Source organism: Hordeum vulgare, chromosome 2H (genome assembly GCF_904849725.1).
Source record: "Hordeum vulgare subsp. vulgare chromosome 2H, MorexV3_pseudomolecules_assembly, whole genome shotgun sequence".
Taxonomy (NCBI): domain Eukaryota; kingdom Viridiplantae; phylum Streptophyta; class Magnoliopsida; order Poales; family Poaceae; genus Hordeum; species Hordeum vulgare.
In genome coordinates this window covers 587,069,489-587,084,613 of record NC_058519.1, presented here as the reverse complement: position 1 = coordinate 587,084,613, position 15,125 = coordinate 587,069,489, and the positions used below count along the sequence as shown (strand labels likewise).

At 42.1% G+C, this 15,125-nt stretch overlaps 2 protein-coding genes across 3 annotated transcripts; one reads left to right on the top strand and one right to left on the bottom strand.

Annotated features, from left to right (window-relative positions):
* Positions 1-4,650: 4,650 nt before the first annotated feature.
* On the bottom strand, positions 4,651-5,317 carry LOC123430647 (bromodomain adjacent to zinc finger domain protein 2B-like). Its single transcript, XM_045114501.1, has one exon. The coding sequence runs from the start codon at positions 5,219-5,221 to the stop codon at positions 4,868-4,870; it is 354 nt and encodes a 117-aa protein (XP_044970436.1). The 5' UTR covers positions 5,222-5,317; the 3' UTR covers positions 4,651-4,867.
* Positions 5,318-12,239: 6,922 nt separating this feature from the next.
* LOC123430646 (heat stress transcription factor B-2a-like) lies at positions 12,240-13,809 on the top strand. 2 transcript variants are annotated; one of them, XM_045114500.1, is made up of 3 exons: positions 12,240-12,792; positions 12,893-13,455; positions 13,552-13,809. In XM_045114500.1, exons 1-3 carry the CDS (start codon positions 12,580-12,582, stop codon positions 13,577-13,579), a joined length of 804 nt encoding a protein of 267 aa, XP_044970435.1. In that variant the 5' UTR covers positions 12,240-12,579; the 3' UTR covers positions 13,580-13,809. The 2 variants fall into 2 exon arrangements, with proteins under 2 accessions (XP_044970435.1, XP_044970434.1); XM_045114499.1 differs by having other exon boundaries at positions 12,249-12,792; positions 12,893-13,809.
* The last annotated feature ends 1,316 nt before the right edge of the window (positions 13,810-15,125 follow it).

Here is a 15,125-nt window from a genome sequence, read left to right as displayed (position 1 = left end):
ATAAAACAACGTCGAACCTTAAGTGTGCAGACCCTGCGGGTTCGAGAACTATGTAGACATGACCCGAGAGACTCCTCGGTCAATATCCAATAGCGGGACCTGGATGCCCATATTGGATCCTACATATTCTACGAAGATCTTATCGTTTGAACCTCAGTGCCAAGGATTCGTATAATCCCGTATGTCATTCCCTTTGTCCTTCGGTATGTTACTTGCCCGAGATTCGATCGTCAGTATCCGCATACCTATTTCAATCTCGTTTACCGGCAAGTCTCTTTACTCGTTCCGTAATACAAGATCCCGCAACTTACACTAAGTTACATTGCTTGCAAGGCTTGTGTGTGATGTTGTATTACCGAGTGGGCCCCGAGATACCTCTCCGTCACACGGAGTGACAAATCCCAGTCTTGATCCATACTAACTCAACTAACACCTTCGGAGATACCTGTAGAGCATCTTTATAGTCACCCAGTTACGTTGCGACGTTTGATACACACAAAGCATTCCTCCGGTGTCAGTGAGTTATATGATCTCATGGTCATAGGAATAAATACTTGACACGCAGAAAACAGTAGCAACAAAATGACACGATCAACATGCTACGTCTATTAGTTTGGGTCTAGTCCATCACGTGATTCTCCCAATGACGTGATCCAGTTATCAAGCAACAACACCTTGTTCATAATCAGAAGACACTGACTATCATCGATCAACTGGCTAGCCAACTAGAGGCATGCTAGGGATGGTGTTTTGTCTATGTATCCACACATGTAAATGAGTCTTCATTCAATACAATTATAGCATGGATAATAAACTATTATCTTGATACAGGAATTATAATAATAACTATACATTTATTATTGCCTCTAGGGCATAATTCCAACACTTTCTTGAATCATCAGAACTAAAGTATCAAATGAAGAATCCAAAGATCTTAGCAGTTTCTTCACAACTTCGTGATCAGTAATGTCTCGAGCTCCCAATGCTTGCGGTTCATTTGATATGTCAGTGAGGCGATCAAAGGTATCTTGGCAGCTTTCATTGTCAAACCTCTTGAATCGATTGAAGAGATTGCGAAGAACATCAACACAAGGATCACACTGGGTTGATACTCCTTCATTCACTTTGGACAGCCTTTCCCAGATAAGTTTTGCTGAACCCAAAGCACTTACTCCGCCATACTAGCCCTTGCTCAGATGGCCACAGATGATATTCTTCGCTCTAGAATCAAGTTGCTTGAATTTCTTCACATCAGTAGCAGAGATAGTAGCAGTGACGATAGGGACACCATGTTCCACAATATACCAGAGATCGTTGTCAATAGCTTGTAGATGCATCTACATCTTTGTCTTCTAGAAGGGAAAGTCCTTTCCTTCGAAAGTAGGACATGCTGCAGTAACCTTAATCATGCCTGCAGTCGACATAACTAAAACTCCAGGTGGTTAACCAAAATCACACAGAACAAGGGAGTACCTCGCTCTGATACCAATTGAAAGTGCGTTATATCGACTAGAGGGGGGGTGAATAAGAGATTTTTAGAATTTCATCACTGAGGAAATTCCTTTTGAGGAAATTCCTCACTGATGACTAACTTACAACGGAAACAGCAAAGGATGAGGAGTGAAAAGTATCACTACAACAGTTTTCAGGATGAAGAATATGAAAACAGTATGCAGGCACGTAGAAAACAGATGAGGATTAACTCGCGTGAAGAATTTGGGGTTGAGGAATTTTAGAGATAGTCTTCAGCAAATTCTTCAAACAGTGACAGTGAAAATCATCAACACACAATCTGAGGAATATAAAGAGTTGAGCAAATAGAACCCGTTTCACAGTGAAGACAATGGTTGATGACCCAGTTCCAACTGCTGTGAGAGTTGTACATCTGGTTTGGAGTGGCTTGGTATTGAAACCAAAGGACACACAGTCCCGGGACACACACTCCCTACCGTATTCTCCTTGGGCTAAGAACACATAGTCCTCGCCCAATACTCGTGGTAAGTCTTCAGGGCAGACTTCCAAACCCTCACAAACTTGGTCACCTCGCGATCCACAATTGACTGCTGGATTGCTCTAGACCATGACGCTTAACCGTCTGGAGGATGCACAGTCCTCAAAGGTAAAAGGCTTCAGTCCCACACAGGAACAACTTCTTTAGTGATGCTCAATCACTTGGTTTCGGTTTGTGGTTTGGTGTTTGGGGTATTTCCTCACTGATGAATTACTCTCGAAGACTCTAAGGAATTTGGGTTGCTCTTATGACAAGTGTCAGTTTCTAACGGAGCAACCAACCAGCTAATGGTTGTGGGGCGGTTAATTATAGCCTGGGAGCATCCCAACATGATTTGACATTAATGCCCTTAAATAATATGATCGTTGGTGTGGATAAGACCAATGATGTGGCGCGACTATCGGTAACGGTCGGTACCCTCGACTGTGAGAGTCCTCATGTCACTCATATTCCTAACTTGAGGCTTTTGGTAGGATTAGGCTTGGGTTGAGCATCATGTGGAAATTCATTCCAAAGTGTTACTTTGACCCCCTTTAACAATACGGTGTTCCTATTACTCAAGTGTGAAGAAAATAAAACAAAAAGGATAAATCTTCATGCTTCAAAGTCTTCAGATTGATTTTCTTCACGACACACCGAATTCTACAATTTCAATATCTTCATGAGGAATATCAATTTCATCGCAAATTCTTCGCGATTCAATTCTTCAGCTTCACACCAATTTCTTCAGCCGAAGGTATACATTTTTAGGGGTCGATATTCATTAAATATTTCAAACTCCTCAGCGACTTATAGATCATGTGTACACTCATGAACACATTAGATACTTAACCTATAAGTCTTCAAACCACCAAAATCACTAAGGGGCACTTGATGCACTTACACTGTCATTAGAACGCGAATGAGTCGCATGCACTAAGAAACAGCGGGCGACGCGTCGCTCCAATGTCAAAGCCCCCGTGAGAGGTCGCGTCGCTCTCAGAGAGTTTGAATGCGACGCCGATGTGTGGAAGGGGTACACACAAGAGAGTGGATTTTGCATGGGTCGGGGTAGTTAGAAAAGAGCCTCGCAGCGATCCGGACGCCCGCAAAGCCCCTCTTCGAGTTTGTTTTCGTTTTATGGTACAAAAAAGTAGGTCCAGACCTGTCGACGGACCGATACAGCCCTGCGTCGGATGGTAAAATACATTCGGACGAGTATTCCGATTGTTAGAGATGTTCTTACATATTCTTTGAGAGTTTAATAATTTATTTAAACTACTCCCTCCGTCCTAAAAAAATGTTTCAAGCTTAATACAACTTTGTATTAGAGCTAGTAAAAAGTTGAGACATTTATTTTGGAATAGAGAGGGTACTTTATAAAATTATAAAAATATTTGAATTCTTATTATCTTGATTATGTATTTTTTTTATTGAAGGTTGTTTGATTTGAAAGATTGTGTTTCATTTCAATGTCTCTTTGCACTATTAAGACTTGACCCAAACATAAAAAATATTATACTTTCTCATGATGCGCCTAGAGCCCTGCAGAGAACGTGGTTCGTCGCGCTATGAGCCGGCTGGCCGACGACCGCCGTTCCACGAGAGCTCTCGTCCCCGTCACGTCTGGAACCCGCTGCTTCTTAGAGCAAGTACAATAAGGTACAGTCAGCAGGTTGTAAGGATTAAAATACTATATTTTTATTGAGTTGGATGAGAGAGAAGAGGAGAGAGAAGAGAAGCGGACTCTTCGTGAAGAGTCAGCTCTAGCACGTGCTCCTATATGCTTTGTGAGAATGAAAGGTGGATCATATATGATAAAAGTAGTACTCTTTTATAGCTAACTATTATACAATCTAGCTATAAGACGGGCTATAAGACTGCTTATAGCCAGCAGTTGGCTATACTATTAACCATGCTTTTATTGGGCTCTAAAAAATGCAGCGTTTTCTTGTAAAAACATTTTCTATAACAACCTAAAATAGGAAAAGGACTACGGGTTAAATATGATAAAACACAGAGGCTTTTTGCAAAATCATTGATAAAATTTGATTAGGTAAAGTTTCTTGGGCAGGATTTTTTTGCACATCTTGCAAATCATAATATTTTTGAACGAAATTTTACAAACTGTCACAAATATGTACTCCCTCTGTCTCAAAATAACTGTCTCAACTTTGTACGAGCTCTAGTACAAAATTGTACTAAGCTCAAGACACTTATTTTGAAACGGGGGGAGTATAAGTTTTTTGATTTCTTTTAACTTAAAAATACCATTTTCGACCGTCCTTCAAAAGTCGCATCATAATTCGAAGTCGCACCATAATCCTAGATCATCGATTTGATCAACTAAATATAAGTTATGTCATCAAAAATATATCATCAGATTCTTAAGCTAATGTAGTTTGTAAATATACATTTTTTATCAAATACTACCTTCGTACCAAAATTGTGACTAAATACTTATACTTCAACAAATCTAAGATAATTTTTTTGGAACGGAGGGAGTATAATAGTTAAATTATCAATTAAAACATGTCTAAGTAATAGACCTATGTGAGGTAGTAAATTCGTATACGCAAATTTCCGAATCGTGCGGCCAACCAAGTGGATGCTCTCACACCTGGTGTCCTTGCAGATTTGTCGTACAAAACGTGCACATCTTTGATGCATTACAACTTTCAATCTCATGTTTCAAATTTTCTTGCCCCCAACAAGAAGCGAAAGAAAAGTCACCAAGAGTAAATACTTAAACGCCGTCTCAGAAAAAGAACTTAAAAGCAAATTTATTTTTCTTTCTTCCATTTTTCTCTCAACCTCGAGAAAGAAACGAAACAACAGAAATTATCTCAACCACCCGCGCTTCTTCACTGGTTCCTCCTAATCACTTGCGGAAGGATACAGATCATCGTCGTCCGAATCGTCGGAGTAGGAGTCCCCGTCGAGGTCCTCGTCGCAGGACATATCCTCGAACTCGTCCTCCTCCTCCTCGTCTTCCTCCTTCTCCTCGCTGACCGTCTTCGCCTTGGGAGAACTGCCGGCGTACCCGCGCCGGGCACACAGAGCCGCCGCGGCAGCAGCAACAGTTGGCTGGAGGGATAATCGCGTGGTGCCGTTGACCACCGCCGCGGCAGACCGAAGAGGCGCCGGGCCAGCTGGGAGCCCCGGGCGGGTGGCCGACGCAGCAAAGCGGCGGGTGGCCAGGGAAGCAACCCTTACGGCGGCGCGCTGCATGGCGTAGGCCGTCCGCCGTCAGCGAGTAGGTGTGATGGGTGCTGTGTGTTGGTGCCTTGGTGGAAGGTGGCGGCTAGGGTTTCGAGAGTGCTTTGAGTACGGGGCACGGCTGGGCTTTTAATGGAGCGAGAGTGCGCGAGATGCGAGGCCGAGGGCCGAGATCAAAAAAAAAGAAAACAGCGCTGCGCCCGTTAACGATCCGGCGCCTGCAGCGTCGCTTGCCTGGGCCCGCGCACTAGCATGCCCAGTTTTTTTCCTGTTGATACAATAGGAAAAAACATCCAGGTTTTCTATTTGTTATGAATATAAGAATATGAAATCAAAAAATGATTAACAAATTAAAGAAAAGATTCATCCATTTGAAGGAAAACTTCATATATTTAAAAAAGGATCATCATTTTTTTTAAAAGTTTAACAATTTTCAAAAAAAGTTAATTGAAATTGCAAAAAATTCATCCAATTTGGAAAAAGTTCAATAAATTTATAAAAATTTCACTAATCTAATAAATCTCATAGAAACTGAAAAAAAAATCATGTATTTTTGAAAAAAAAGAACCGAATAGAAACTTCATAAATCTTAAAAAAGTTCATTAATTTTCAAAAAAAATCATCCTTTTGCAAAACAATGTTCATCAATTTTCTAATTATTTTATTGGTATTAAAAAAGTTCATAGAATTTAAAGGTTCATCGATTTTCAAAGAAAGTTCATCAATTTTAAAAAATATACATCCATAAAAGATCATCAATATTCAAAGAAGTTCTTATATTTTTTAAGAAAAAATCATCACCCGACGTCTAGATGGAACGGTCCATTTAAGAATCCTGCAGGCATCAGTTAACAAAATTCTACGTTAATTAGCGCCTAAAGCGCCAAATAGAAAATGGCCGGGCTAAGAGTCAACTACAAGTGGCTTCGCTGAAGCCTACACAAATGAGCCAGCCCGCTTTGCCAACAAAGCTATTTTATTTTATACTCTACAGTTTTTTAGTCTCTTTTCCAGCCAAAAACACACTTGTTGTTTTTAATCTATTTTGGAAAAATGATTTTTTTTAAACGTGAACAATTTTCTTCAGAATGTCAACATTTTAAAAAATATGAAAATTAAACAAATTTGTAACGTGAAGAATTATTTAAAACATGAACAAATGTATCAAAAACGATATTTCCTGTTGAAATTGCAAGAAAAGCCGTATTCCGTATTTTTTTTGAATCGTGAACAATGTTATAGAAAAGTGTACAAAAAATTGGAAAAAATGAACAGATTTTCAAAACATTTTTTAAATGTGATTTTTAAAGAAATACGAATAAAAAATGAAATCCCAATGTTTTTTAGTTGTGTTTTTAGAAGCAAATACACATTTTTTGAATACATGAATACCATCTTTCACAAAATATCAACTATTTTGAAAATGTGAACAAATTCTGGAAAACATAGAAATAAATTGAAATCATTAAGAAAATTTGGAATCCCTAACATTTTGTAAAATTTAAATGAATTTTTAAATTCTTAACATCTTTGAAAATTTTGCATGTATGAAAAAGTAAAAACCTAAAACAACGAGCAAAGGAAGGATACTTGGGCCGGGCCATTCGTACGTACCCTTGAGCGAAGGCTCGTTGCCTCTCACCGATCACTTGCCCCCATCAAAGCATGTGTTGGTTTATATTTTCATTCCATTTTAGGGGAATTTGTCATGGCTTGCATTGGTAGTGTTGTCGGGCTTTGGAAGTGTAATTGGGCTTGGGCGTGAAACATCATTCAACTATGGAATGAACTATCTAATGAATTGAATGGTAAGTATCAACCTTATGCAGTTAGGGTTAGGCCTACTCCCTCGGGTTCCTGCCAATGTTGAGTTTTCCTATCGGCAAGTGTGGGTGATCTCGATCTCCGCTCTCATGACACTCTTAGACTGATCATGGGGTGTGACGACCCCATTTTGATCGTACGCTAATCATACACGCAAATGCGTACGATCAAGATCAGGGACTCACGGAAAGATGTCACAACATAACTCTAGGCACAAATTGAAGTCATACAAGCTTTATGTTACAAGCCAGGGGCCTTGAGGGCTGGAATACATAAGCTCGAATACAAACGAGTCAAAGGAAGCAAATAATATCTTAGTAGACATAAGTAGACAAGTTTTGCCTTAAGAAGGCTAGCACAAACATAACATCGGATCAAAAAGGCAAGGCTTCGTGCGTGGGAGCCTCCTAACTAGTGAGCAGCCTCCACGTAGTAGTAAGCTCCGTCAGGGTAGTAGTAGTCTTCGGCGGTGTTGGAAATATGCCCTAGAGGCAGTAATAAATTGGTTATTATTATATTTCCTTGTTCATGATAATCGTTTATTATCCATCCTAGAGTTGTATTGATTGGAAACTCAAATACAAGTGTGGATACATAGACAACACAGTGTCCCTAGTGAGCCTCTAGTTGACTAGCTCGTCGATCAAAGATGGTCAAGGTTTCCTGGCCATAGGCAAGTGTTGTCACTTGATAACGGGATCACATCATTAGGAGAATGATGTGATAGACAAGACCCAAACTATAAACGTAGCATATGATCGTGTCAGTTTATTGCTACTGTTTTTCTGCATGTCAAAGTATTTGTTCCTATGACCATGAGATCATGCAACTCCCGCACACCGGAGGAATACCTTGTGTATATGAAACGTCGCAACGTTACTGGGTGACTATAAAGGTGCTCTACAGGTATCTCCAAAGGTGTCTGTTGGGTTGGCATTGATCAAGACTGGGATTTGTCACTCCGTGTGACGGATAGGTATCTCGAGACCCACTCGGTAATACAACATCACAACAAGCCTTGCAAGCAATGTGACTAAGGAGTTAGTTACGAGATCTTGTATTACAGAACTAGTAAAGAGACTTGCGGGTAAAGATTAAACTAGGTATGAAGATACCGACGATTGAATCTCGGGCAAGTAACATATCGAAGGACAAGGGGAACAACATACGGGATCAACTAAATCCTTGACATAGAGGTTCAACCGATAGAGATCTTCGTAGAATATGTAGGAGCCAATATGGACATCTAGGTCCCGCTATTGGTTATTAATCGGGGAGTGTCTCAGGTCATGTCTACATAGTTCTCGAACCCGCAGGGTCTGAACACTTAAGGTTCGGTGATGTTTCGGTATAGTTGAGTTATAGGTGTTGGTAACCGAAAGTTGTTAGAAGTCCCAGATGAGATCCTCGACGTCAGGACGAGCTCCGAAATTGTCCAGAGGTAAAGATTGATATACACGAAGTCCTGTTTTGTTCACCGGAAAAGTTTCGGGCTCATCGGTAGTGTACCGAGAATGCCGGGAGGGTACCGGGGACCATCGGGAGGGGTGTCACGCCCCGAGTGGGCTGGCATAAGCTCCCACTAAGGCCATGAGGTTTGAGAGGCAAAAACCCAAAGGTGGAAAGGGTTTCCAAGTGGAAAGGAGGAATCCTACTCCTAGTAGGATTGGAGTAGGACTCCTCCACCTTCAATTTCGGCCAAACCTTGAGGGTTTGAGGCTGCCTCATCCCCTCCCACCCTCCTATATATACTAGAGGTATTGAGGGTTTTTAAGACACACAATTTCAGCCACGTGCTACCCTCTATTCTAGTTTGTAGTTCTTCCTCTATATTCAATACAATGATCATCACATAATTGCTTTGATCTATCCGGTGTAATCCTATTGTGTGGTGCGTATGCTGGGATCCGTTGAACTGTAGGTTTATTTTCAGATTATTCATGATAAATATATGAGTCTTCTCTGAATCCTAATTATGATTCTTATTTGCATGATTATCATAGCTTCATAAATCTTTCAGATCTATTGAAATAGTTTGGCCAATTAGATTGATATTTCTTCGATGAGAGGGGTTCGTTGTAGTGGGTTCAACCTGACGGGTTTCTATATCCCAGTGACAGAAGGGGACATGATACGTATTTGTGTTGTTGCCACTATGGATAAAACGACAGGGTTAATTCATATTGTTTGAGTTCTCCTTGTCTACATCATGTCATTGTTCTCCAAGCATTACTCTGTTTTACTTAATACTCTAGATGCATGCAGGATAGTGGTTGATGGATGGAGTAACAGTAATGGGTGAAGGCAGGATTCGGCCTATTTTCTTATGGATTTGATGCCTATATACCTATTGCCATTGCCCCGAATATCACATAACTATGCACTTTTCTATCAATTGACCGACAATAATTTGTTTAGCCACCATATGCCTACTACGTAAGAGATGCCATTAGGGAAAACTACGCCCCTCCCCGGGGCTATTAACTTATAAGTTTACAAACGTTATAATTTCCTCGCCGCCTTAATTTAGTTGTATTTTCTTTGCACTTTACAACTTCTATCTACACACTTTACTTGCTTGCAAATAACGAGTCAAAGGGTATTGACAACCCTCTTGCCCGCGTTGGGTGCAAGTATTTGTTTCTTTTGTGCGCATTCACTGAAGAAGGGGGCTGGTTGTTACTTCTATTGGTTCGATAAACCTTGGTTCTCTACTAAGGGAAACACTTACCTATATTGTACCGCATCACCCGTTCCTCTTCATGGAAAACCCAACGTAGGTCACAAGCATCAAGAATCATGAAGTGGAGTTGGACAGGAAATTTAAAATTATGTTTGGCAAACAAATTCTTGTGCACTTTGTTGTCTCCAAAAGAGATTAATTAGTCATTCTGAAGAAAACTTAGAATCACCGGTTGATCACATTGGAGGTTTCGAGCCAACTCAATTCAGGCTGAGTGATGAATTGTTGATCAATGAATCTTGTAGACGAGGTTGCATCGAGGTTTTTGGATCGGAGAGACCAATTGCACAATTGAAAGAAAAATTCGTCAAATTCAACTCATTTTGCAATATGACCGTTGAAGAATTTTCAAGAAATTCATATAAAATTTGCAATGAATTGATAGAAATAAATCAAAAGATAAAATAGAAGATGTTTTCGATGTTTCTTTGTAAAAGTTTTCAAAAGGATAGCGAAACACAAGAACGAATGAGAACAAATAAAACATAAGGTGTAAAACTTCAACTAAGATAGTGAGAGCACTTGATCATGGTTCATACTCATCATTAAGCTTAAAATGGGGTTCCCATTTTTCTATTAAGCATATTAATGTGTTCACATATTATTGAGTTGGTTTGACTCATGGCTTGAAGTAAGGCTTCTCTAAGATGTGAGTAGTTACATTAGGGTTTGTTGTTCACACTGTTGTGGATGCTCAAGGTCCACAAGTAATTAAAACACAATTGAACTTGTTGTGGATGCTCAAGTATGATGATGTCCATCATGAAATGGGAGCTATACATTGTTCTTTGAAGTCCATCACCCTACATGGATTAGTCACACAATGAACAATATGTATGTCCAAATTGACAAGAGTGAACAGTTTAAGCAAATATTTTCAAAGGATACTTTTGGTGTTGTCTTGTTCCGTGATCACAACAAATGATATATTTGATACTTGGTTCATATGAGATTGCTCAAGATGGGAGTTTGAACAAATCTCACAAGGTGTTGCTTGTCCAAGTACCTATACGTGGTTAGATGCAATACAAGTAGGCAATATATCGAAGATATGAGATAGATCATGATAAGAGAATATCAAGGATTAGTCTTGTAAGATCATGTCCTCGCATGCATCCAAGTGAGTTTGTAGGAACCATCAAGAATGCTTAACTCACTCCTTAAGCTACAAAAAGGCTTCTCATCAAGAGGTTTTGTGAACATATGTGCCACTTGCTTGTCAGTATGAACATGCTTAAGGTCAATGTCACCTTTAACCACATGATCACGTATGAAGTGGTGAAGAACATCAATGCTTAGTACGAGAATGTTGAACAGAAGTGTGTGCAATCGTGATAGCACTCTCATTGTCACAAAGCAATGACACATGTTTCACACTTATCCCGTAGTCTTTGAGAATATAGTAATTGAGCACAACATGATCCAACGGCAATTTATTCTACTTCAGCGGTAGAGTTTGGCTTCTTGGAAGATTAAGACACAAGGGACCTTTTCATGAAAGTGACAAGTACCCGAAGTGTACTTTCTATCAATCTTGTCACCAACAAGATTAAAAGATGATCCTCTAGGACGTCATATGCCAAAGTTTGGTGTATGTATCAAGTATGTCGCAATTTTTTTCACAGATGATAATAAAGTGATATTTCTAGGTGATGCTCGGCATCGTGCAAATGCACACACTTAGCGTTATGTCGGGATGTGAGGCACAAAGATATAGCAATGAACCGATCATGATCAGTAGACCTTTTGATCAATCGATTTGTCCTTAGTGAAGTCAAGACGTACACTATTAGACATGGGTGTTTTCATGTCTTTACACTCTTGCATGTTGAACTTCTTAAATAAGTCGTTGGTATACTTTGTTCGAGAAATAAAGATACCTCTCTTTTGTGCTTGCAACCAAAAAATAGAGCTCACACATCATAAACATCTCATACTTCTCGACATCTATCTTCCAAGTTTTCCACTAAAACAAGAGTTAGTTGATCCAAATATGATGTCATCAACATAAATTTGGCACACAAATAATTCATCATTAACTTTCTTAATGAATATGGTTGCATCAATTTTACCTGTTTCAAAACATATTTCAATGAAAATCTTTGTCAAGTACGTGTACCAAGCTATAGGAGCTTGCTTAATACCATAAAAAGCTTTACGAAGTTTGTAAACGTTGTGTGGTTTCTTAGAATCCACAAAGTCGGGGTTGTTTAACATAAACTTTCTCTTCATTTTTCTAACTCAAGAAAACATTTCTAATGTCCATTAGATAAAGGATGTTATCATAGTGATTGATATAAACAAGAATAATGCGAATAGACTCAAATCTAGCAACGAAGGCACGAACCTAAATCATATTCGATCTATTTCTCAGTTTAGAATTGTTTACCGTGCAAATATATCTAGATGTATTTTAGTGTTTGACCATCCATTTAAGTGATGAGTAATTCAGGATGAAAAAGAGGACCTGTAATTTTAGTCACAAATCATCTGTTTTAGTAAAAAAATTACGGTCGAGCCGGTAGGGATGAGCCCGGCAGTTACCCTGTCGAAACCATAAAGCTACAGCTCAGCGATCCAGCCGCGTCCGTTCTAGAAACCTCGCGGCGTGACCTATTAGAAAGGATCGGAACCTTCCAGAACCCGCTGGAAACTTCTCGCCCTCACCCCAACCTATCCCAACCACAAAATCCCCATTTCTAGACCATTCCTTCCTTTCCTGTGGAACCAAACCGCATCCCCTTCCGTCTCCTCTCCCCAGAGCAGAGCGCCACCAGAACCATCGCCCTCAACCAACTCATTAATGGCATCGCCGGCGCTGGGGGCGGGGACGCCGCCGTTCCTCACCAAGACGTACGCGATGGTGGACGACCCGGAGACCGACGACACCATCTCCTGGAACGAGTCCGGCACGGCCTTCGTCGTGTGGCGCCGCGCCGAGTTCGAGCGCGACCTCCTCCCCAAGAACTTCAAGCACAGCAACTTCGCTTCCTTCGTCCGCCAGCTCAACACCTACGTGCGTCTCCCCCCACCCACCCACCTCCGCATCGCTCTCCTCCCTCCGGCAGCTAGTTCGGTAGATCCAGATTACCAATGGTGCTGCGTTTCTTGTGCAGGGATTCAGGAAGATAGGTCTTGATAGGTGGGAGTTCGCCAACGAGTGTTTCAGGAAAGGGGAGAAGCAGCTGCTCGGGGCGATACAGAGGCGGAAGGGATCTGGCGCCGGCGCCCCGGCGCCCGCGATGATGGCGACGCCGATTGCGACGGCGATTCCGATCTCGCCCACGCCGACGAGCTCCGGCGGGGACCCCGCGGTCTCGTCGTCGCCGCCGCCTGGGCTGGCGCTGGTGGCGACCGGCGCGATGGCCCTGCTGGAGGAGGAGAACGCGCGGCTGCGGCGCGAGAACGCGAGGCTGGCGCGGGAGCTCGCGCGCGCGCGCCGCGTTTGCGACGGCGTGCGGCACCTCGTCTGGCGGTATGACCAAGGTGGGGAAGAAGTGGGGGTGGAGGACGAGAGGCACGGCGCCGCGGGCGGGAAGCCGATGCTATTCGGCGTCGCGATAGGGAGCAAGAGGTCGCGGGAGGACGGGCACGAGGGAGGGGATGAGGAAAATGGGGCAGAGGAGGACGGCGAAGACGACGAGGAGGAGCAAGAACACAACGACGATGACGACGAGAGGCACGCCGCGCGGCGAGAACAGGGGAAGTCTATGAGGACGGAGCGGTCGGATCTGAATGTGCTCTCGCTGTCCGTGCGGGCGGCGGCGGCGGCGAGGCCTGACGGGGGCTCCAGGCTCGCGTGATCGTAGCGGAAAGCACTAGGATCTGATCTGAATCGTGTAACACTCTATCTTGACATGACATGAATTGCATTGCTGGGTAGCACAATGTCAACCTGTCATATTGATTATTGTAGAATCAGCCAAGGAATGTAGAACAACTGGTAGATTGTTTGGTACTTAGGACCTGTTTGATTTCCATGTAGACCTAAGACCGGGAAAATGGGAAGAATTGAATGTCATGGTTTATTGTAGAGATTTTTTTATTTTTTTATTTTGCAAAAACACCAAATGCCTTAACAGCCCTCCAATCTAATAATGTAAGATGTTTTTCGACACCACATTATAGAGTCAAAAAGACGTCTTACATTATTTGAACGGAGGGACTACATTTGAATTCTTCGGGATGCTGATGCTGAAGTCTTCTTCCTCTTGCATGTTAGAGGATGAATCTTGATCTAGTTTTTCATTCACTTATTACAGTCACCTAGATACAATTTGTCTGGCAACTCGTAGAAGAAAGATAAGAACAAAAACTAAGAAGAGCCGGTGTCTTTTGTCTCATCCTTCACGGATGTCTCTTCCTGTCTTTCTCGTAGCTTTGGTCCACTCGGGGCATGCATACCTACGGTTGGGTTGATTTATCTGACGTGGACGATTGATGGCACACCCTTCACCCTGATTGGTGGACGCAGTTGGATCGGTTGCCATGACAACGCCTTTAGCCGTTTGGTTGGTTGTCATGGTCGCAACCTTGTGAAAAGGACGTGGATGTCGCCTAGAGGGGGTGGGGTGAATAGGCGCTTTAAAATAGTTAAGGTTTAGGCTTGAACAAATGCGGAATAAAACTAACGTTTAATATGTCAAGCACAAAACCTACAAACAACTAGGCTCACCTATGTGCACCAACAACTTATGCTAAGAAAGATAAACAACTAAGTGATAGCAAGATATATTACATTAAACAATATGTCTATCACAAAGTAAAGTGCATAAGTAAAGGGTTCGGGTAAGAGATAACCGAGGCACGGGGAGACGATGATGTATCCCGAAGTTCACACCCTTGCGGATGCTAATCTCCGTTAGAGCGGTGTGGAGGCACAATGCTTCCCAAGATGCGACTAAGGCCACCGTAATCTCCTCACGCCCTCGCACAATGCAAGATGCCGTGATTCCACTAAGGGACCCTTGAGGGCGGTCACCGAACCCGTAGAAATGGCAACCCTTGGGGGCGGTCACCAAACCCGTACACGTGGCAACCCTTGGGGGCGGTTACCGGTACCCGTACAAATTGCTCGGGGCAATCTCCACAACCTAATTGGAGACCCCGACGCTTCCCGGAGCTTCACACCACAATGATTGAGCTCCGAGACACCACCAAGCTTCTATGACGCCAAAGCATCCACGAAGAACAATATCAAGGGTACTAAGTACCAAAGGTAGTAAGCTTCTCAACTTTTCACTTCCACGTATCACCGTGGAAAACTCAAACCGATGCAACTAATGCAATGGCAAGAACACACGAAGTGGTCAAGTCCCTCACACTCAAATCCCTCCACAACAACAAAAG

What these genes read in the sequence shown, in the direction of transcription:
- LOC123430647 (XM_045114501.1), bottom strand. Translation starts at nt 5,221, where the DNA reads ATGCAGCGCGCCGCCGTAAGGGTTGCTTCCCTGGCCACCCGCCGCTTT.
- LOC123430646 (XM_045114499.1), top strand. Translation starts at nt 12,580, where the DNA reads ATGGCATCGCCGGCGCTGGGGGCGGGGACGCCGCCGTTCCTCACCAAG. An exon ending in TCCGCCAGCTCAACACCTAC is followed by an intron (nt 12,793 to 12,892) that starts GTGCGTCTCCCC and finishes TTTCTTGTGCAG; the next exon opens with GGATTCAGGAAGATAGGTCT.